At 60.8% G+C, this 21,756-nt stretch overlaps 1 protein-coding gene across 1 annotated transcript in view; it reads right to left on the reverse strand.

Moving 5' to 3' along the window:
• Positions 1-5,391: 5,391 nt before the first annotated feature.
• Positions 5,392-21,756, reverse strand: part of GRHL1 (grainyhead like transcription factor 1) — a 38,410-nt gene continuing 22,045 nt past the window's right edge. Inside the window, exons 9-16 of the mRNA XM_064146329.1 lie at positions 18,827-18,985; positions 16,254-16,341; positions 13,517-13,656; positions 11,699-11,736; positions 11,511-11,599; positions 8,484-8,569; positions 7,113-7,177; positions 5,392-6,151 (exon numbers count right to left, since the gene is read on the reverse strand). Of these exons, the coding sequence (XP_064002399.1) occupies positions 6,037-6,151; positions 7,113-7,177; positions 8,484-8,569; positions 11,511-11,599; positions 11,699-11,736; positions 13,517-13,656; positions 16,254-16,341; positions 18,827-18,985 (780 nt within the window). The 3' untranslated portion in view covers positions 5,392-6,036. The remainder of the gene's footprint in view (positions 6,152-7,112; positions 7,178-8,483; positions 8,570-11,510; positions 11,600-11,698; positions 11,737-13,516; positions 13,657-16,253; positions 16,342-18,826; positions 18,986-21,756) is intronic.

Here is a 21,756-nt window from a genome sequence, read left to right on the forward strand (position 1 = left end):
CCTGCTCCTGCTGCCCACACCAGTGCTGATCCAGGCCAGGCTGCTGGTGCCCTTCTTGCCCACCTGGGCACCCCCTGGCTCATCTCCAGCTGCTCTCCCACTGCACCTCCAGGTGCTTTTCCTCTGGGCAGCTCCCAGCCACTCTGCCCCAGCCTGCAGCCTCCATGGGGTTGCCGTGACCCAAGGGCAGGAGCTGTGGTGCTCTGCAAGGTCCTGGGCGGTGTCAGAGGTCCTCATCTCCCAACGCTGTCATCAAGGTGCCTGTCCCCATGGCTGTCACCTTCCCATTCCCCAGCACTTGCAGTTGCAGCTGGATCGGTGTGGCCACCCCAGTGCTAGCAGGGCTGCAAGTGCTGGGTGACAATGGTGGCACTGCTGGCCTGATGCCCACCCAGCCCCATGAAGGGACAGAGCTGAGGTGGGAAGGAAAGAGCTGGGTGGTGTATAGAGCCAAGATAGGGACAAAGCCGGGTCGGGAAGGACTGAGCCGGGTCCCCAGAGCCTGAGGTCGCCGCTGTTCCAGCCAGGCCCCTGCGTGCCGTGCTGCTGGCCAGGAGAAGCTGCAGGCAGCATTTTTCCTACTGGATTGTCCCTGCTCGTCCCTCCCCCGTTTCTCAGGCAGTGACATCCTCTTTGTCGCTGCAGGGGGTGCGGCAGGGATCATCTCCAGCCTTTCATCGCCTCTCGCTGATGGCTTCGCTTGACCACTGGGGCTGCTTTTTCCCATGGCAGCTGCGCTGAGCTCTGGCCCTTCCCTGCTCCCCAGGGACTGCCCGAGGCTCCTCCAGGCTATGCTCATCTCCAGGCTCCCTGGCTGCACAGCTCACATCCTTTGCCCTCCCCAGCCCCCCAGACCACACTAATCCGAGTTTCTGCCTGTCCATCAGGGCATTCCCCTTGCCTCTTCACAACACTCCTCACTGCCTGCCATGCTTAACCTCACCCTCCCTCTTTTCTCCCCTTGCCGGGCTTCCCACCACATCTCCCCCACGAGATGGTCCTGCAGCAGCTCATGCAGCTACAGCCCTCCTGCAAAGGTCCCGGAACGCCCCGTGGGAGTTCCTGCAGCTCACAGGCTGCCAGCTCCTGTCTCTGCCGGGACAGTGGGAAGGCATTCTGGAGAATGAGGGTGGGCCTTGAGCAACATGGATTGGTGGAGGTGTCCCTGCCCATGGCAGGGGGTTAGCACTGGATGGTCTTCAACCTCCCACCAACACTGGTTGCTCAAGATGCCATCCAGCTTGGCCTTGAGCACCTCCAGGGAGGGGGCATCCCCAGCCTCCCTGGGCAGCCTGTGCCAGTGTCTCCCCACCCTCATTCTCCAGCATACCTTCCCAATTTCCAGCCTCAATCCACTCCAGGGTGCTCCTTCCTGAGGAGCCTGCGGGACTCCACTCGCCTTGGTGCCAGAAGGACGCTGGTGGCCCTGCCCCAGCTGCTTGTGGCAGTGTGGTGCCTAGCAGAGCCTTGCTCCTGTGTCCTGCAGCTGCCTGTCCCAGCACTGGTGGCTTTTATGAAGCTGTGCTGAGCTCAGGCTGCTGGCAGGCACCTCAGAGGAGAGCTTTGTGTGCCAGGCAGCCAGGGGCTTGGCTGTGCTGCTCCTCTGCGGCGATCTCCTGCGCTTGGCATGGCAGATGCCAACCAGCGAGCAGGAGTCGCACCCCGAGCGCTGCAAGCTGCAGGAGCAGAAGGGCAGCAGGCAGCTCCCCCAGCCCCTCCTGGCAGAAACAATCCAGCCCAGCTTGGAGCAGCAGCGCTCGGCCCCAGGCAGCTTCCCAACAGCTAAAAATAGCCCAAGCCAGGCAGCTCCCAGCCGGGCAGCTGCTGCTGAGCACAGCCACCACGGCCACAGCTAGCCCAGCGCAGGGGCCAGCGGCAGAGGCACCTGGGCTGGAGAAGTCCTGCAAGAGCATCGATCCCAACCACGAACCCTGCTCCGCCCCATCCACCACCGAGCCAGATCACCAGAGCCACATCTGCCACAGCTCCCACACAGGCACTGGGAAGGTGCATCCTGAGAGCCACTGGGCAGAGGGGGCTGGGAACTGCCCAGCAGAGAGAGGCCTAGGGGTACTGGTGGGCAGCAGCCAAAGATGAGCCAGGGTGTGTCCAGGAAGGCACCAGCATCCCGGCCTGGATCAGCAATGGTGCACCCTTGTCTGGGTGTGGGCCTTTCTTACATGCCTGGGAAGGGCTGTGCCACCCTGGGCCTGGCTGCCTCTGGGTCACTCTCCAAGCAGACCTCACTGAGGTGTCCATTTCATTCCTGCCTCAGCTGCACTTTTCCTCTCCTCACCCCTGGTGACTCCTGCCCCTGCCCTCCCAACCCAACCCGGTCCATGAATCCATTCTATGCTGTGGGGCATCCCTGCGGGCACAGGTCAGGCCCTGCCCAGGCTGGTCTGGGGGCTGATCACATGTGGAACTCCAGCCAGCAGTGCCAGGAGGTGCCAGCTCCCACAGCCTGCTGAGGGGTGAGTTTTGGGGGCCCCCATTCATTTTGTAGCTGTCTCCTTTTGCCTCACCCCCACCCCGAGTTGGGGCTTGGCAGCAGCAGGTCTCAGCCCCGCTCCAGCCTGCAACCAGGGCTGTGCCAGGAGAAGCTGGAGGCGCACCCCTGGGGTGTCGTGGAGGGGCCAGCGGCAGGGTGGGGGCACTGCCCGGCGCAGAGAAGAGCCTCCCGTTAGAAACGACCATACAAAATTTAATGCTGGTGTCAGACACTTTGCAGGTACAAAACAGCAACCCCCAGCAGGGGCGCACCCAGCCTCGGGCAGCTCCCGGCCCCCGGTACGCGGACAAAGCCAAGAGCCCCCAGGGCACCCCAGCCCCGCTCTGTGGTCAGCGACGGAACTCAGCCGCACGCAGGGCTCCTCGCCCCGGCCGGGCTGCCCTGGTGCCCCGCAGCTGCCCGAGCCCTCCCTGCCCTGCCTGGGGCTCCTCTCCGCCTTCCAGCCCGGGGGCTGCATCCGCGCCCCGCGGTGGTGCCAGCAGCCAGCGGGCGCCGGGTGAGCCCCGGCCGCGGTGCCCAGGGCACGGGTGAGCCCCGCGGGGCTGGCGGCACAGAAGGAAGGCAGCTCAGGAGTGTGCCAGCCGCAGCCCCAGCGCTCTTCCTTCCGATCATGGCAGCAGTATGGCGGGCAGGGAGCTCAGCTGCTCCCCGAGACCTTGAGCACCAGGGCAGAATCGGCTCTGCCGGTGGCAGCTCACAGATGCCTTTGCCTAGCCTGGCTCTGGAGATGCCAAACTCCACCAGCAACCTGGGCACCTGCTCCGGAGAAAACCGCCCCAGCACCCAGCCTGAGCCTCTGCAGCTGTGCCCACCACTGCTGCTCCTCCTCCTTCTGGGAGGCTGCTCTCAGCCCTCCCTGCTGAAGGTGCCCCCAGCTGCCCCAGCCCTTCTCTCAGGAGCCACCAGCTCTGGACTCCTGGGGACACCTGCTAAGGCAGGCTCTGCTGGCAGGGCACAGGGGAGGCCTTGGCGATGCCAAGTGCAGCAAGGGGCAGGACAGGTAGGTTTTGTGGACCACACCTGCTTGTCACCTGCAGCTGCCACTTGCCTCCCTCTTCCAGCAGCTGCAGCAGGGCACGGCTGGGCATGTGGTCACCAGGGCACCCTCATTGGCATTGAGTCACCTTCTGCTCCTCCAGCCCACCCAGACTGACCCTCATGTCCTAGGTGAGCGAGCTGCAGCTCTGCCCAGCTTTGTGCTGCCTGCCACAACCTCTTTCCTTGCCCAGCTCTCCACTGACAGCACCAAGTGACCCAGGAACTGACTCAAGGCTCCTCTGCTTGCCCTGTGGTGCAGGTTGGTGCCCTAGAGCTGCTGGCCAAGAGCCACCTGCGGCTGGCCAGAGGAGCATGGGCAGGAGAGGAGCCACCACAGCACCAGCTTCTGCTCCTCTGGAGCTGCTGAGCACTGCCAGCTGAGGCCAGGCCCAGGACACCTCCTACTGCTGCCCTGGCCTGTCCAGCAGCCCCTCCGAGCCTGGCAGCCTGCACACACCAGGAGCACTGCTCCTGCTCCCAGGCCCTGGTGCCCACTGCTGCTCTGCCAGGATATCACTTTCCTCTCCCAAAGCCTTGTCTGTGCACTTCCCCTTGGCAGCACCCTAGCACCTCACAAGCTGGCTCCAGCCCTTAGGCTCATCTGGGCTGAGCCCTAAGCACTGCCACCCCAAACATCAGTAATAAGACCCAGCCTGCAGAGCCTCCTTCCTGCTCTGCAGCAGCGAGGAGCAGCCCAGGAAACCACTTCTGCTTGGCTCTTCTGGGCATCAGCTGCAGCCATGGCCCAAGCCTCCTGCTGGGGCACAGCAGCCAGGCTGGCCACCAGCTGCCTAGGCGGCAGTGCCTGGCAGAGCTGGGGCAGAGCTGGGGCACAGCAGCCAGGCTGGCCACCAGCTGCCCGGGCAGCAGCGCCTGGCAGAGCTGGGGCAGAGCAGCCAGGCTGGCCACCAGCTGCCTGGGCAGCAGCGCCTGGCAGAGCTGGGGCACAGCAGCCAGGCTGGCCACCAGCTGCCTGGGCAGCAGTGCCTGGCAGAGCTGGGGCAGAGCTGGGGCACAGCAGCCAGGCTGGCCACCAGCTGCCCGGGCAGCAGCACCTGGCAGAGCTGGGGCAGAGCAGCCAGGCTGGCCACCAGCTGCCTGGGCAGCAGTGCCTGGCAGAGCTGGGGCACAGCAGCCAGGCTGGCCACCGAGGGGCACACCCAGGGCGGAGGGGCTGCTTGGAGATGAGCAGGGAACAGCGACAGGGGGACCCATGGCTCCATTTACTGCAGAGGTAGGGTCCTGGGCTCTGCACATCAAAGAGGTGGCCCCATGGCTGTGTAAAGAGGGGGGCTCCAGGGCTGCACCCATGGAACAGGGGGGCTCCAGGGCTCTGTATAGTGAGGAGGTGGGCCACAGCTCTATATAGTGAGAAGGTGGGCTCCAGGGCTCTGTACAGTAAGGGAATGGGCTCCAGGGCCCTGCATAGTAAGGAGGTGGGCTCCAGGGCCCTGTATAGTAAGGAGGTGGGCTCCAGGGCTCTGTACAGTAAGGGAGTGGGCCCACAGCTCTATATAGTAAGAGGGTGGGCTCCAGGGCTCTGTATAGTGAGGAGGTGGGCTCCAGGGCCCTGTATAGTGAGGAGGTGGGCTCCAGGGCCCTGTATAGTGAGGAGGTGGGCTCCAGGGCCCTGTATAGTAAGGGGGTGGGCTCCAGGGCTCTGTACAGTAAGGGGGTGGGCCCACAGCTCTATATAGTAAGGAGGTGGGCTCCAGAGCTCTATATAGTGAGGAGGTGGGCTCCAGGGCTCTGTACAGTAAGGGGGTGGGCCCACAGCTCTATATAGTAAGGGGGTGGGCTCCAGGGCTCTGTATAGTGAGGAGGTGGGCTCCAGGGCCCTGTATAGTGAGGAGGTGGCCCCATGTCTGTATATATTAGAGCTCTCAGTGCTATGTACACATTTACAGACCTGGACAGGCATATTGCACTTACACACAGGAGAGCTTCACACCCTTCCCGGGGACACTTCTTCACAAGCAAGGCAGCTCCGCACCCCCACGCCGCCGCAAAAGGACTCCAACCACCTGCCCTGTCCACGAGTGAACACGGCACAGGCTCCTCTCCAAGCTGCACTCAGCTCCTGCCAGGATCCAGCAGCAGCTCTGCAGCAATCCCAGCAGAAACCAGTCCAGTGGAAGGCTGTCAGCTGGGGCCGGGCTCGTGGGTACTGAAGAGGTTTAAATAAGAGATCACCACCCTACAAGGCCACCTCCAGGAGCTGTCCCCTCCTGTGTTTACTGCTGTTTTACACACTGCTGGTCTGTGCTCGCTCAGTCCAAGTGCAAATAAGGCTCTGAGCACTGGGATGTCCTTTGGGAAGAACAGAAAGGCAAAGGGATGAGGCAGGGCCACTGCTCTGCTCCTCAGAACGAGGCGGCCCCTGGCTCTCCTCTGAAGAAGGTGCTCAGAGTTCTGCCCAGCCTCCTAAGTCGTGGGAAAAGGTTCACTGGAGACCTTGGCCTGAGACCCCCAGAGGCTGCCTGAGCTTAGATCTCAGTCAGAGTCAGCTTGTAAGATCCTGCAGCCTCCTCAATCTGCAGCTGGAAGGTGTCTTCATTGGAGTAGTGCTTCACAATGTTATCATCCATGTTCACCAGGATCCTGGGAGGAGAAAAACAGTCAGAGACTGCAAAGGGGAAGCTCTCAGACCTCAGACTGCTGAGACACTGCAGCAGGCTGCCCAGGGAGGCCATGGATGCCCCTTCCTTGGAGGTGCTCAAGGCCAGGCTGAAGGAGGCCTCTAGTTCCAAGCCCATGGCACAGCCCATAGCAGAGGACATGGCACTAGATGATCTTCAACATCCCTTCTAGCCCAACCCATCCTAGGATGCTCCCTCCCTAGAGGTGTTCAGGGCCAGGCTGGATGGGGCCTTGAGCAGCCTGGGCTAGGGGGAGGCTGAAGATCCTCCAGTTCCAACCCCACTGCCATGGGCAGAAGCCCCAGACAGGTGAAGGGGAGCTAAAGCAGGCTCTGTGCCACCAGCAGTCCTTAACAAGCCCAGCTGCTCTGCCCTGGCAGCACCAGCCCTGGTGCCAGCAGCCCAGCCCTCAGGACCTGGCTTCAGCCAGAAGTCAGGCTGGAGGTTCCTATGGAATCAGGGAATGGAGGGTGTGGAAGGGACCTCTGGAGATCATCCAGTCCAAGCCCCTGCCCTGGCAGGACCACACAGGAACACGTCCTGGAGGGGCTGGAATCTCTCCAGAGGAGGAGACTCCACAGCCTCTCTTGGCACCCATCAAATCCCCCCTCAGCCTTCTTCTCTCCAGGCTAACCAGCGCCAGGGCTCTCAGCCTGTTCTCCTCACACAGATGGTTCCAGGTCCTTCAGCATCCTCACAGTCCCTCCTGGACTCTCTCCAGTATATCCCAGTCCCTTTTGAACTGGGGAGCCACAATTCTCCAGGTGTGGTCCCACCAGGGCAGAGCTGGGGTGGGGGGAGGCAGGAGAAGCTGCCCAGGGGCTGAGGGCAGGAGCTGCCTGCACACAGTGCTGCAGAAGGCCCCAGCAGAGGCTGAGGAGGGGCAGGGATGCAGGCAGGAGGCCTCCCTGGGCCACACTCACCCTTTTTTGCACTTCTTGAAGATCTTGCCTATCTTGTCCAGGGGCACTTCATACTTGTCTGAGATCTGCAACAGAAGGCAGCAGTAGTGCTGAGGCAGGGGGCTGCTGGGGGTCTCCTGCTCACTGGGGGGGCTGCTGGGGGTCTCCTTGCTCACTGTCCTGCAGCAGCTAAGGCAGCACTGCAGAGGAGCACTGCTGCTCTGCCTCAGCAGCCAGCACTGAGCTGCAGCACAGCCCTGCAGGTGGGAAACTCTCCTCTGCCCTTGCCAGGTCTTGGGTAATGACCCTCAGCCAGCAGCCCCCTGCCCCCACCCCCTTTGGCTCTCTTAGCACATCAGACCCCAGTTTTAAACCCACTGTGGAAAGGCTCAGCTGAAAACCAGAGGCCAAAGGGGCTGGGGCAAGAAGAAAGCAGCAGCAGAGCAGAGAGCTCTGCTGCTAAGGGCACAGGAGCTGTCCCCCTTGGCCATCAGGGTGACCTCAGCAGGAAGACACTTCCTTGCAGAGCCTCCAGAGGCCTGAAGGCAGTGACTCCAGCCTGGTTTGCTCTGCCATGCTGGGCAGGTAGTGGGTGAGCATCCCTTGTCTGCCCTCAGGTCTATTTCTCTGTCTCCATCTTCCTCTTCAGCACAATATTCTCATTATTGAACTGCTGTTGTCTCACCCTCCTAAGCTCCTCTTTTTTTCCCTGCCCACCAGACAGCAGGGGCAAGAGCCAGGCAGCCACTCCATGGTGCCAGCTGAGGTTAAGGCAAAGCTTCTGAGCAGCAAGGAGGAGGCAGGCAGGGCCTGAGCTGTGAGCTGGTGCCAAGCTGAGCTGCGCAGCAGCAGGGCAGGGCAGGCTGCTGGAGCCATTTCACGCACGTGTGCACAGGCACAGGACTGCCCAGCACACCACAGCCTGCCTGCAGCTCTCCAGAAGCAGGCTAGCAGCAGGGAAAGGAGCCCCAGAGGAGGCTGTGGAAGCTGAAAGCAGCTCCATCCAGGTGGAAGTCACTCCTGGTGCAGCAGGAGGCTGGGGGCTGCTCTGGCAGAGGCAGGAATCTCTGCAGAGCTGCTGTTGCAATTGGGCCAGAGCAGAGCCTGCAGCAGAGGGGAGCCTCGGGGCTGTGCCTGGCCCTTTGGGGCTCTCAGGACCCCGGGCACCATGCCTGAGCTTCTCTTACAGCCTGGTGTGGGGCACAGAGGCAGCAGTGAAGCTCCTTGCAAGCCCTAATGCTGAACTAATGCAGCCCCTGCCTTGCTTTCCATGGTACTGAGGGGAAGCAGCCTCCAGCTCCTCAGCCAGGCTGTGACAGGGCACAGCTCCGTGGGCTGAGCTGCTCCTGCTCAAGCTGGAGGGGAGGCTCAGAGAAGAGCCTGGGTACTTACTGCTTCCATCAGACCCTTCAGAGAGGGAGTCTTCAGCATCAGCGCATCAAAAACCTCCTCCGACTCCTTCCGGACGTAAAGCAGCACTGCAAGCAGAGCAGAGAGGGCTCTGCTGGGGACCTGCTCCTCAGAGACAGCTGTATGGCCACAGGACCCCAGCATGCCAGCTAGACAGGGCCCCCAGAACCATTTGATCCACCCCCCACCCCCTAGGTGGAGCTGAAGGGTGCTGGGCCAGTAGCCTGCAGGCTGTCTGGAAGCTGTCCCACGTAGGGGACTCCACTGCTGCCTCTGGCAGGGCATTCCAGTGCCCAGCTGTGCTCCTGGGGAAGCACAGCTGGGGCAGGTCAGGGCAGCAGACACTGAAGGGCTCCTGAGGAGGCACAGTGGACACTGAGCCCTGCCCTGGGAGCATGCCAGGCTGCCTTAGCCCCAGGCCTGCAGCATCTCTCCTGGCAAACCTCTCCAGCTTTGCTCTGTTACCCACCCCAAAAGGGTCAGTTCTGGCTGAAATGCAGCAAGGTGGAGCACAAACCACACAGCTCCGAGACCCTGGGGTGCCCACAGGGCACCTGCTGCGGGGCTCTGCACAATGACACCACCTGCCCAGACGCGGGGGCACACAGACACACAGCTCCTTGAGCCCAGGCTCATCCCCAGGCATGGAAACAGGGAAGTGGCTGCTGAGAGGAGGGTGAGGAGAGCTCCAGAGCCAGAAGGCTGTGTTGAGAAGCAGATGAAGCCCTCCCAGCCTCCTCCTCACTCTCACACAACCTTAGTGCCATGGTTTAGTTGATTAGGAGAGTTAGGTGATAGGTTGGACTCAATGATCCTAGAGGTCTTTTCCAACCTGCTTCATTCTGTGATTCTGTGAACCTGTGCAGTCCTCCCTGCACCTCATCTCCCAGCCCTTGCCAGGCACCAGCCACACTCACATCAAGTGCAGGGTCCTGCATCTGGGTCAGGGCAACGCCAAGCACAAATCCAGGCTGGGCAGTGAGTGGCTGGAGAGCAGCCCTGAGGAGAGGGACTTGGGAGTGCTGCTGGATGAGAAGCTCAACAGGAGCCAGCAGTGTGCACTTGCAGCCCAGAAAGCCAGTGAGAGCCTGGGCTGCAGCAGGAGAAGTGTGGCCAGCAGGGCCAGGGAGGTGATTCTCCTCCTCTACTCTGCTCTGCTGAGACCCCACCTGGAGTACTGCATCCAGTTCTGGAGCCCCCATTACAAGAGGGATGTGGAGATGCTGGAGTGTGTCCAGAGAAGGGCCACGAGGATGCTCAGAGGGCTGCAGCAGCTCTGCTGTGAGCACAGACTGAAAGAGTTGGGGCTGTGCAGTCTGCAGAAGAGGAGGCTCCCAGGTGACCTTCTTGTGGCCTTCCAGGATCTGAAGGGGGCTATGAAAAATCTGGGGAGGGACTTTTGAGGCTGTCAGGTAGTGACAAGACTGGGGGGAATGGAGCAAAGCTGGAGGTGGGGAGATTGAGAGTGGAGGTGAGGAGGAAGTTGTTGAGCATGAGAGTGGTGAGAGGCTGGAATGGGTTGCCCAGGGAGGTGGTTGAGTCCCCATGGCTGGAGGTGTTTAAGGCCAGGCTGGCTGAGGCTGTGGGCAGCCTGCTCTAGGGTAGGGTGTCCCTGGGCATGGCAGGGGGGTTGGAACTGGCTGATCCTTGTGGTCCCTTCCAACCCTGACTGATTCCATGATTCACCCCAGCTGACACCACACAGCTCTGGGCTGCTGCTAGGAGGGAGACAGAAGGAGAAAGACAAAGAGCTGAGCAGCCCCATGCCTCCTCTGGGGAGCCACTGTGGGGAAGAGCAGCCTCGTGGAACAGCTGCAGCAGGGCAGAGGAATGAGGCATGGGAGGGAGGGAGCTCAGACTGCGACAGTTTGGCTCCTTTAATGCTGCCCTACCCAGCAGGTACTGCAGCCTGCCCTGTAAACAAGGGCTCAGCAGCCTCACCCTGCCACACCTGCAGCGTGCACCAATTAGTGGCACAGCTAATTGTGCAAGGGGAGCTCAGGACAGGGCAGAACCTCGATGGAATCCCTCTGCTAGAGGCAGATTGCCACCAGCAGGCCACAGGCTTCAGGAAGCAGAGGAGCTCAGGCTGCTGGAGCCCAGGGAGCACAGGGGGACCCTGCAGCACCTCCCTGCAGGGCTTTCAAGGCCATGCTGGAGGAGACCTTGAGCAACTTGGGCTAGTGGAAGGATGAAGATCATCTGGTCCCAGGCTCTCTCTGCTGTGAGCTTGGCACTAGGTGATCTTCAAGGTCCCTTCCAAGCCAAACCTCTCCATGGATCTCACTTCATGGCCCACAGCAAAGAGGACCCCCAAGACCTCCAACTCCTGTTGATGGCATCCATCCCTCCCCACTGCCCATCCACTAAGCTCACATCCACTAGTGGGTGCCCTCCACTAAGCTCACACTTGCTAAGCTTAACCTTGGCTGCACCATGAGGTCCAACCCTCCCTCCCTTTTTAATCCTTTAAGCTTTGTCCCAGGCCCTTCCACACCACACAACTGTCACCAGGCCACCTCCAAAGGGACCTCTCATCTCCTCCCACACCACCACGGCAACATCCAGCTGCAGGAGGTGGCAAGGGGTTAAAAACCAACAGACCTTTCTCTGAGCAGCACCAGGAGAGAGGCAGCAGCTCTATGCCCAGACCTAGCTCCTGCCTTTCACTGCCTCGAGTTCTGGAGAAGCCTTCCAGAAGTTATTTTGTGGCTTGTGTGAAGAATTCTCTCCCCTAACCCACCAAGGAACCTGTCAGGCTGCTCACCTCCTTCTGGAGCTCTATGCTTACAGGTTCAGAGCCACTCAAGTGTTTGAGCTGGCAGAAAACCCCCAAAACTCTGCCACTGAGAAGGCTTTGTGAGGCTGAGCCACAGTCTGGTGTGCACCTCCGTGCTGAGAGGCAGAAAAACAGGCTCCAAAAGCACAGCAGCAGCTCCCTGAGCCTAGCTGCAGCTCTCTCCTGGTGGGCAAAGCCTGAAGGAATTCAGTCTGAAAGAGAATCCAAACCTCTCTTTGGTTCTTCTACCCTGGCCAGCTTGTTTGGAGCAGCAATGAAGTCCTCTTCACCCATGTAGGCTCCTCTCTTCAAGCTGGAGCTGTCGTGGAGAGGCAAAGTGTTAGCAGTGGTACAGGGGCAGGGTCTCAGCCTCTGTCTGAGGGCACAACTGAGCAGAGTGAAGTGGTGCAGCTCCTACCTTTCACCCTCCAGCTCTTCTGAAGCCACAGGAAGGACCTTTCAAAACAAAGGGAGATTTTCTTACCCACCGAACTGCAGCCATGGAATGGCTTTGGTTGGGAAGGAGCCTTCATAAAGCACCAACTCCAACATTCTATGCCTAGCCTGAGGCCAGTCCACAGAACCACAGAGTGGTAGGGGGTGGCAGGGACCTCTGGAGAGCACCCAGTCCAAGGGCACACAGGAACACATCCAGATGGGGCTGGGAAGTCTCCAGAGGAGAATCCACAGCCTCTCTGGGCAGCCTACTCCACAAAGCTGGCAAGGACCTGATGGTACCTGGGCCTCAGAGAGCACCACAGAGCCTCCTCAAGGCTGCAGGCCAAGGCTACAGGGGGACAGGGGCCAAGGCTGCTGTACCAAGGTCTCCTCAGCAATGCTGTCCCTGTCCCTCTTAAGTGCCACCTGCGAACAGCCACTCAGCAAAGGCCTTGCCCCAAGGAGTGCCTGGCATGCAGCAACAGCCCTGCTGCATCCTGCATGAGCAGAGGCCCAGCAGCAGCAAGCTGGAGAGGGAAGCCCTGAGCCCGTGGCAGGAGCTGCAGGGGCCAGGGAGAAGCTGCCCCAGCCAGCAGGGCACAGCAAGCAAGGCTGCCAAGGCAGGAGCCAGCCGCAGCCCCAGGAGCAAGGTGCTTGGTGTGAGCAGCAGGCACTGGCCTCCACAACCTACCTCTGCCCCTAGGACTGGCAGAGCGTCCCCCAGAGCTCAAATCCCTGCATCAGACCAGACCTCAGCTCCAGCTCCCCAGCACCAGTGAGCTGTGCCAGGGCAGGAGCAGGCTGGTAGCTGGTGGCTGGACTGGCTGACCTCACAGGTCTCTTCCAACCCCAACAGCTCTGGGGGGCTGGTCTGACAGGGAGAAGCTCTTCCCAGCAAGGGGTCTCAGGCCTTGGCACAGGCTGCCCAGGGAGGTGGTGGGGGCACCATTCCTGCAAGTCTTCAAGAAACAAGCAGATGTGACACTGTGGGACAGGGTCTGGTGGTGCTGGAGGTGCTGGGGAGAAGGTTGGAGCTTATCAGCCTAAGGTCAATCAACTTCCAACTTTACCTCTTCCTACAGAAACCAGAGGGGCTCAAGTCAGAGAGTGGCACACAAGAGCTGCCCACCTTGGCCTGGGCTGTCATGGAGCCTTCAGAGGAACACCCAAGCCAGCTCTCGGGGCACAGGGTGATGCCCCCTCCCCTTGGGAGTTTGGGCAGCACCCTCAGAATCAAGGCCGAGTTCTGCTAGAGCACAGCAGGCTCCCAGCACAGGGCTCAACACTTCCCACCTTGGCTGCACTCTCATTTTCACCCCTGCCAGCCTCCTCCCAGCTGGGACTTCCCGGGAAGGCTGAGGCTGGGCACTGGCAGCAGATAACCTCGCAGGATCACAGGATATTAGGGGTTGGAAGGGACCCAAGGAGATCATCAAGTCCAGCCCCCAGATCAGAGCTGGCACAGCTGCCAGTTCCACAGAGCAGCCTTTCACCCTGCAGGCTGGAGGAGCCCAAGGTCTGCAGCAGCACAGCAGGAGCCCTGGCACAGACAGAAGAGCAGGCAGCAGCTGCTGTGCAAAGGGCACTACAGGAGCCGGGAGCCCACAGGCGAGTTTGTGCCCCAGGTACCCATCGTGGGCTGCAGCCAGTGCAGCTGGCAGCAAGGTCTCCTGCCTGCAAGACAGCAGGCCACAGCAGGAGTGCAGCCAGGCTGGCACTGCCTGCCTGCAGACAGCACCCTTGGCTTCTGCCAACAGCCCCCAGCCCTCCCCACCCCAGGGCCAGCAGCTCGACTCACGTGGGCACCGCGCTGCAGGTTGGCAAAGTGCACGTCAGGGATGAAGAGCACTGGCTGGGTGTCCAGGTCCATGAAGGGCTTGAAGATGGTGATGTCTGTGCGCTTGTGGGAGGGCAGCAGTGGCACCTTCACATCAGAAACTGCAGGGACACCCAGGGGGGCACAGGCTCAGGGCACCCGTGGGGCTCTGCCTGCCCTGTGCCGCTGCAGCAGCACAGCCACTGCCGAGCAGCAAAGGGAGGAGCTGCTGCTGCTACAGAGGAGGCTGGCACTGAGCTGCCCACCTCAGCTGAGGGCCTGCACCAGGGGTTGCTCCATCTCTCCTTGAACTGGGCTGGAAAATGGCCTGCCCAGCCAGGCAGCAGAGCGACACAGGTGTGCACCAGAGCACCCCAAAGAGGGCAGAGGCAGCCTGGGGGCACCCTTCTCCCTCTCTGCTCCCTCAGAAGGTCCCTGGGCTTCCCAGGAGGGGGCATGGGAAACAGAGAAGACAACCTAAAGCCCGGATGGCTGCAGCTGGGAGCCTCCCAGAGGCAGCAGCACAGCAGCAGCAGGCTGCAGAGGTGCCACCGAGGCTATGGCATGCAGGGTGCCCCACTGAGGGTTACAGGTTTGGTTCCACATTCTTTGTCCTGCCCAGCCCAAGCTGCTGGCCCCCGGCAGGACCTGCACTGTCTCCCATGGAGCACTTTGGCTCTCAACACAGCAGACAAGAGGCCCCAGGAGGGCAGAAGTCACCCACAAAGACCTGTCTGGGACAGAGGGAGGCAGGAGATGCCTTAAACTGCACTTCAGGCATGTTGGTGTCAAACTGACCCCAGTGTGGGCTGGAAAGGACCTTAGAGAGCATTCAGGTCCACCCTGCTGCCATGGGCACCACCAGCCCAGGCTGCTCAAGGCTCCATCCAACTGTTCCACTACCAAGTGAGAAGCTTTTGGGTTTGGGTCACACAAGCTGCAGTGAAACACTTAGCTCCTCATGGCCCCCAGAGGCGACACCTCTGGGCTCGGCTTTTGCTCTTGCTAACTGATTGTGCTCTAAGAATGCTCAGCCTCTGCACAAAACCAGTGTGAGAAGCTGCAGACCTCCTCTGCTGCTGCAAACCTCCTCTGCTGCTGCTGCTGAGTCCCTGCTGCAAACCTCCTCTGCTGCTGCTGAGTCCCTGCTGCAAACCTCCTCTGCTGCTGCTGCTGAGTCCCTGCTGCAAACCTCCTCTGCTGCTGCTGCTGAGTCCCTGCTGCAAACCTCCTCTGCTGCTGCTGCTGCTGCTGAGTCCCTGCTGCAAACCTCCTCTGCTGCTGCTGCTGAGTCCCTCCTGCAAACCTCCTCTACTGCTGCTGAGTCCCTGCTGCAAACCTCCTCTGCTGCTGCTGAGTCCCTGCTGCAAACCTCCTCTGCTGCTGCTGCTGAGTCCCTGCTGCAAACCTCCTCTGCTGCTGCTGCTGAGTCCCTGCTGCAAACCTCCTCTGCTGCTGCTGCTGAGTCCCTGCTGCAAACCTCCTCTGCTGCTGCAGCTGAGTCCCTCCTGCAAACCTCCTCTGCTGCTGCTGCTGAGTCCCTGCTGCAAACCTCCTCTACTGCTGCTGCTGAGTCCCTGCTGCAAACTTCCTCTGCTGCTGCAGCTGAGTCCCTCCTGCAAACCTCCTCTGCTGCTGCTGCTGCTGAGTCCCTGCTGCAGACCTCCTCTGCTGCTGCTTCTGTGTCCCTGCTGCAAACCTCCTCTGCTGCTGCTGCTGAGTCCCTGCTGCAAACCTCCTCTGCTGCTGCTGCTGAGTCCCTGCTGCAAACCTCCTCTACTGCTGCAGCTGAGTCCCTGCTGCACACAAGCCATTGGTGACCCTGGACTGGGTCCAGCAGCTATGGCTTAGAGCAAATCCCATACTTCTCACAGCAGTCCTGGACAGCACTGGCATAGACTTTCCAGGAAAACCAAGCCCATGGCAGGCTAAGGAAGCCTCATCCAGACATCCAGGCCTAGGGAGTGCAGCCTGGAAAGCAGCTGGAAAGCTGCACTGCAGCTGCCTGCACTCCCCAGCCCTGGCAGAGGGCTGCAGGAAGCTGCTGGGGCTGCTCCCCGCGTGGTGCCAGCAGGCTGCTGAAGCTGTTTCTCTGCAACCACATCAGCCCAGCCCTGTCTGCAGCTGCCCTAGGAGCAGATGACTCTTCTGAAGCTGCTCCACAGCCTGGACCTGCAGTGTCAGGAAAATCCTGCCCAGCAAGCCCTGGGAGCTGCGTGCTGGTTGAACCAGTTGGGCTGCTGCTGGCACAGGGAGCAGTGCCAGGAGGGCAGGGCTGCAGGGTGAGGGCTTTCCCTGGAGCAGCTCTGCTGGGGAGGTCCCATCCAAGTCCTCTGCAGCTCTGCGAGGGCAGAGCAAGCTGCACAGCCTCTATCAGCAGGGCTGAGGCCTTCACAGCCTTCAGCCAAGGCCTGGAGCAACCTGGTCCAGTGCAAGGTTGGACCTCCAAAGTGGCCCATGCTGGGGGCTCCACCACTCCCCTAAGCTGACCCCAGTGGTTCGTTGTCTTTGTGCCAAGTTCTCTTGTGCCTAGCTGGAATCTCCCCAGGAGTAACCTGGTACCCACTTGGCACCCACTGCCCTCCTCATTCCCAAGTGGCACACGGAGCCTCCGTCGCCCTTGCAGCTGTGCCATGAGGGGTGGAGATGGAGTGCACAGGGCAGGGTGAGCAGAAGGAGGTGCAACCCTGGCAGCACAGAGGGCACCATTTCTACTCACAGGCATTCAGCTGGGAGTTGGGGTCACTGCATTTCCCTTTTCTCTTGCTCTGCTTCCGCTCCTCGTCCCGGATCTTCCTTTCTGCCCCCTGCCAGAGGAGAGATCAAGGGGAGGGCAGAGGTTGGGTTTGCCCTCCTCTTGTTTGTTGGGTTTGTTGGAGTTGGATGGTTTGCCTGTTCCAGCTGCAGGAGAGGGCCCCCAGCTCCCCCAGACAGCAGCTCCACAGCACCCAGCCTGCAAGGCCAGCCAGGCTATGCCAGCTTGGAGGCTGCCCGGCCATCAGCTCATGGAACCCAACAAGCTCATCCAGGACCCTTCCATGTCCTTCAGAATGTATGGGTTGAAGCTTGAGGAGGGCAGACTGAGACTGGACATGAGGAAGAAATTCTTGGCAGTGAAGGTGAGGAAGACACTGGCACAGGTTGCCCAGGGAGGCTGCGGATGCCCTCTCCCTGGAGGTGCTCATGGCCAGACCAAGCCATCCCATAATCCCAACCCCAAACACCCCAGACTGCAGCCAGGCCTTGAGCAACTTGGGCTAATGGAAGGCTGAAGATCATCTAGTTCCAAGCCCATGGCACAGTCCATGGCAAGGGCCTTGGAAACAGATGATCTTCAACATCCCTACTAATCCAACCCATCCCAGGATGCTCCCTCCCCCTGGAGGTGGTCAAGGCCAGGCTGGATGAGGCCTTAGGCACCCTGAGCTGGTGGAGGTGTCCCTGCCTATGGCAGGGGTTGGAGCTGGAGGATCTGTGAGGTCCCTTCCAAAGCTCATGCACCAGGGTGTCACAGGTGACACCATCACAGCCAGGCTGCTTTCCTCCAGTCTTGAGCCACACAGGGCTAGATGAACCCCAAACACCCTGGGGGCATCTGTGGACTGGGCAGAGGGGCAGACAGGCCCACGAAGAGACTTTGGCTCAGAGGCAGCAGCCACAGACTAGAGACTCTCAGCAGCTTTCCCTTCCCCCTCAGGTGTGGGACCTCTCCCCCTTCCTTCCTGCCCTGCAGTGCTTGACCTTCCCTAGGGCTTCCATAGATCTGTAGGCACAAGAAGGGCAGCAGAGGACTCTGCCATGGCAGTGCCTGGGTTCAGAGGCAGCTCAGGCATGCAGCACCAGCACAGCTTCAACAAAGAGCTGACCCTCAGGGGGCCACAGACCCTTCACTGTGTGCTGTTTGCCCAGCATGGACCTGGCCCTCCCTGCAGAGCCTAGAGCTGACAGCACTCCTGCACGAAGGGCTGCAGGAGTGGACACCACTGTGAGGAAGGGCCTGCAGACAGGCAGGATCAGCCAACTGCTCCCCAGGAGTCATAGCAGGGCAGGAAATGGGGGGTCCCTGCCAAAATGCCAGCTGCTGCAGGAGCCAGGAGGGGCTGCCCAGCCTGGGGTCTGCAGGTCAGGACCTGCAGCTGTAAGGGCTGCTCACACAGCACCTGCCCAGCACCTCAGACAGCCCTTTGGGTACAGCTGGATGTGATGCAGTGACAAACAGAACTTGGCCCCAGCTCCCATGGCTGGAAGGCAGCAAGCTCCAAAGCTTCTGCATTGCTGCAGAGCCATCAGGCACCAGCCCCACACTGCTGCGTGCCCAGAGGGAGCAAGAGGCAGGCTCAGCACAGAGGAGGGCTCAGGGAATGGATTGGGTGGGAAAAGGCCTCTGAGGGCATCCAGCCCAGCCACCAACCCAACCTCACCATGGCCACAGGGGGCTGGAACACCTCCAGGCATGGGGACTCCACCACCTCCCTGAGCAACTTGTGCCAGTCCCTGACCACTCTTGCACCAAAGACATTTTTCCTCCTCTCCAGCCTAACCCTCCCCTGGCACCACTCCAGAGCAGAGCAGAGGTCCCAGTCCCAAGGGCAACTGCAAGCTGCAGTAGCACTGCCACATGAGATGCTGCTGGAGGCTAGGGACAGCCTCAGAGCTCTCCTCTGAGCCATGCACTGCCTGCCCACCCACCCCTTTGCTGACTGCAGAGCCACCAGCCTGGCAGCAGCCCCAGCACAGCACCAGGAAGCGACTGGGCAACTTGTCACTAGAGTAGGGGCTGGAAGGACCTCTGGAGATCACCGAGTCAAACATCCCTGCCACAGCAGGACACCTGGGGCAGGCTGTGGGTGAGCTGAAGGGCTGAGCACAGGCTGCAGGGAGCCAAAGCAGCAAGGGGCAGGTCTGGGGAGAAAAAGAAGCAAACAAAGTGCTAAGGTGGGGACAGACTCTCCCAGAGGGCCAGCAGCACTGCCCCAGCCTCGCCTGTGCCAAGGGCCAGCAGCACTGCCCAGCCTTGCCTGTGCCAAGGGCCAGCAACACTGCCCCAGCCTCGCCTGTGCCAAGGGCCAGCAGCACTGCCCAGCCTTGCCTGTGCCAAGGGCCAGCAGCACTGCCCAGCCTTGCCTGTGCCAAGGGCCAGCAGCACTGCCCCAGCCTCACCTGTGCCAAGGGCCAGCAACACTGCCCAGCCTTGCCTGTGCCAAGGGCCAGCAACACTGCCCCAGCCTTGCCTGTGCCAAGGACCCAGCCTCGCCTGTGCCAAGGGCCAGCAGCACTCTGAGCCATGCCTACCTTGTCACAGAAGACCTTGATCTGGCAGTAGGCTCTGTGGACAGGTTTGTTGCTCCTGTTGTTGTAGCTGTAGGTGTCGATCTGCAGGTTGAGGGGCAGGCCTTTGACACCCTTCTGGGAGGAGAAGTCTGTGCTGAGGCAGTTGACAGAGATGAAAACCTGTGGAGGAGAGCAGCAGAACTTGTCAGAGCTGACTCCTGCGAGGCTGCAGAGCTGGGCACTGCTGAGAGCTGGGCACTGCTGAGAGCTGGGCACTGCTGCTGCCACTGCAGCAGGACCTTCCTTCTGCTGGCAGCTCAGGCACAGTGCTCAGCAGAAGACAACCTTTTGATCAACTTCCTTGAGCCACCACAGGGGACAAGGAGCTTCAGCCACTTTCCAGTACTTGAAGTGGCTCCAGGAGAGCTGGGCAGGGGCTTTTGACAAGGGCTGGCTGTGCCAGGACGAGGAAGAATGGCTTTGAGCTGGGAGAGGGGAGACAGAGTGGAAAGAAGAAATTGCTGACAGTGAGGGTGGTGAGACCGTGGCACAGCCTGTGGCTGCCCCTGCCTGGAGGTGCTCAAGGCCAGGCTGGGTGAGGCTCTGAGCAGCCTGTGCTGGTGGCAGGCTGAAGCTCCTCCAGCTGCAAGCTCTTCTGCTCAGCTTTTATCCTTTGTGGGGTTGTGTTTGGGGTTTTTAGCCTGCTTGGTTTGTTCGATAGATTTGGGGTTGGGTTTGGTTGGGATTTTTCCTTTTGCTGGGCTGAGTCTGGGTTGGATTTTTTTTTGTTTGGTTGTTTATTTGGGGCTGGGGCTTTTGGTTCTGGTTGGGCTTTTTCTCCCTGGATTGGGGTGGGCTTTCCTTTGAGTGGTTGGTTGTGTGTGGTGGGGGGTTGCTGGTGGTGGTGTTTTGTCTGTTCCTTTCTTCTCCCTACTGCTTTAAACGATCACTCATCAAAGTCTCAGGGACCAGAGGCCCCAGCAGAGCTGCCCCAGCAGAGCTGCCCACCTGGGCCGCTCTGCGGGCAGCTGGTGCCACCTGGTGCCACCTCCTGGAGCCTTTCTGCGGCTGCAGAGTCTCCACAGGCTGAAGGGGTTGGGTTGGCTTCATGGCTTGGCACACTGCTGCTCACAGCTCTCACACAGCTTCTGCAGCAGCCCTCAGTGGCTGCAGCCAGAGCAGCAGCAGAGCCCTGGCCCACAGCAGCTGCTGAGCACAAGCTCCTTCTCTGCCCTCCACAACATAGATGTGCCCCAGCCTCAGTACAGTCACAAAAGGGTTGGACCTGATGACCTCAGAATGCTTCTCCAGACCAAGCCATCCCATAATCCCGACCCCAAACACCCCAGACTGCAGCCAGGAGAATCGTTTTCACAGCAGCTGTTCTCCACCCTCCCCAGAGGAAGCCAACTGAGTGCTCTGCCAGCTCCTAACCACCTCTCTCCCCCTCTGCCACCTCCAGCTTCCCAAGGCAGCACTGCCACAGCCTGGGGGGGAAGCTCCAGGGCTCCTCCAGGGAGTCACACAGCATGGGTGGGGTGGAAGGGACCAAGCCCCTGCCAGAGCAGGTCACACAGAAGCACAGCCATTAGGTCTGGAACGGCTGCTGTGGACTCCACAACCTTGCTCAAGGGAAGCTGAGGGTACCTGGCAGCTGAGTGCCCAGCCTGAGCCTGTGCCACCTCGGTGTGCCTGGGGTTCTGAGCAGCCTCAGCTCAGCTCCCTGCAGACATCCTCTCTGCGAGTGCTTTGCCCATGCTGACTGCCCACAGCCAGCTCTCAGCACCGCACCCTCCATGCCCCTGCCAGCAGCCATGCCCACAGCCCCAGGAGGTGCTCAAGAGTTTGCGGCCATGGCACCTGGGCAGGGGGTCATGCTGGGGGTTGGACTCAATGACCTCGCAGGTTTCTTCCAGCCCAAGCAGATGTGATTGTGCCAACAGCCTCCACACACGCTCCTGGTGAGCTCCACAGGGCTGGACCACAAGGCTCAGCAGGCAGCATCCTGCAAGCAGAGTAACTTCCCCAGCAGGGCACTCAGCTCCTCTGGCCCCGGTGCCACGGCTGCGCAGCCACACACAGCCTCCTCAGCTGGCTGAGGGGAGGAGGGGTGGCCTCTAGGGACAGAGCCATGGGGGACAGCAGAGCTGCACAGGTGCCCCAGGGCACTGCCTCTCAGCTGGCAGAGCCTGTCCTGCTGCAGTCTCCTCTCTGGGTTAGCTCTGGCCTTAAGCAGCTGCAATGTCTCCGTGCCACTGAGGGCTTCAGGACTCTGGGCAGGAGATGACAGCAAAGACCTCACCACCTCCCTGCAGCAGGGAGCCAACCTGGCTGCTCCTCCTGGGACAAAGCCACCTCACTTCAAAAGCATCATGGAGCGGTTTGGGTTGGAAAAGGTCTCCGAGATCAGCCAGTCCAGCACCAACTCAGCACCACCAGGGCCACATGGAACACCTCCAGGCACTCCACCACTTCCCTGGGCAGCCTCTGCCAGTCCCTGACCACTCTTGCACCAAAGACATTTTTCCTCCTCTCCAATCTAACCCTTCCCTGGCACCATCCCAGGCCATGTCCCATCCTGCTACCACCTGAGCCTAGGGAGCAGAGCCCAACCCCTCCTTCCCCCCTCACTGCAGCCTCCTCTCAGGGAGCTGCAGAGAGCAATGAGCTCTGCCCTCAGCCTCCTCTTCTCCACATCAACCCCCCCCAGCTCCCTCAGCTGCTCCTCCCCAGCCCTGCTCTCCAGACCCTTCCCCTCCTTTGGTGCCCTTCTCTGGACCTGCTCCAGCCCTTCAATGTGCCCCAGCCCATTCCAAGAGCATCTCCAGCTTGGTCTTCAGCAGCTTGAAGCCAGAAGGGTTTTGTTCAGGAAGGTTGGGGTTAGGAGGAGGAGATGGCAGCAGAGCAGGAGCCCAGCAGGGCTCTGGAGCACAAACTCCTCCTGCCACACC

This window comes from Pogoniulus pusillus, chromosome 7 (assembly GCF_015220805.1).
Source record: "Pogoniulus pusillus isolate bPogPus1 chromosome 7, bPogPus1.pri, whole genome shotgun sequence".
In the NCBI taxonomy this organism is placed as follows: domain Eukaryota; kingdom Metazoa; phylum Chordata; class Aves; order Piciformes; family Lybiidae; genus Pogoniulus; species Pogoniulus pusillus.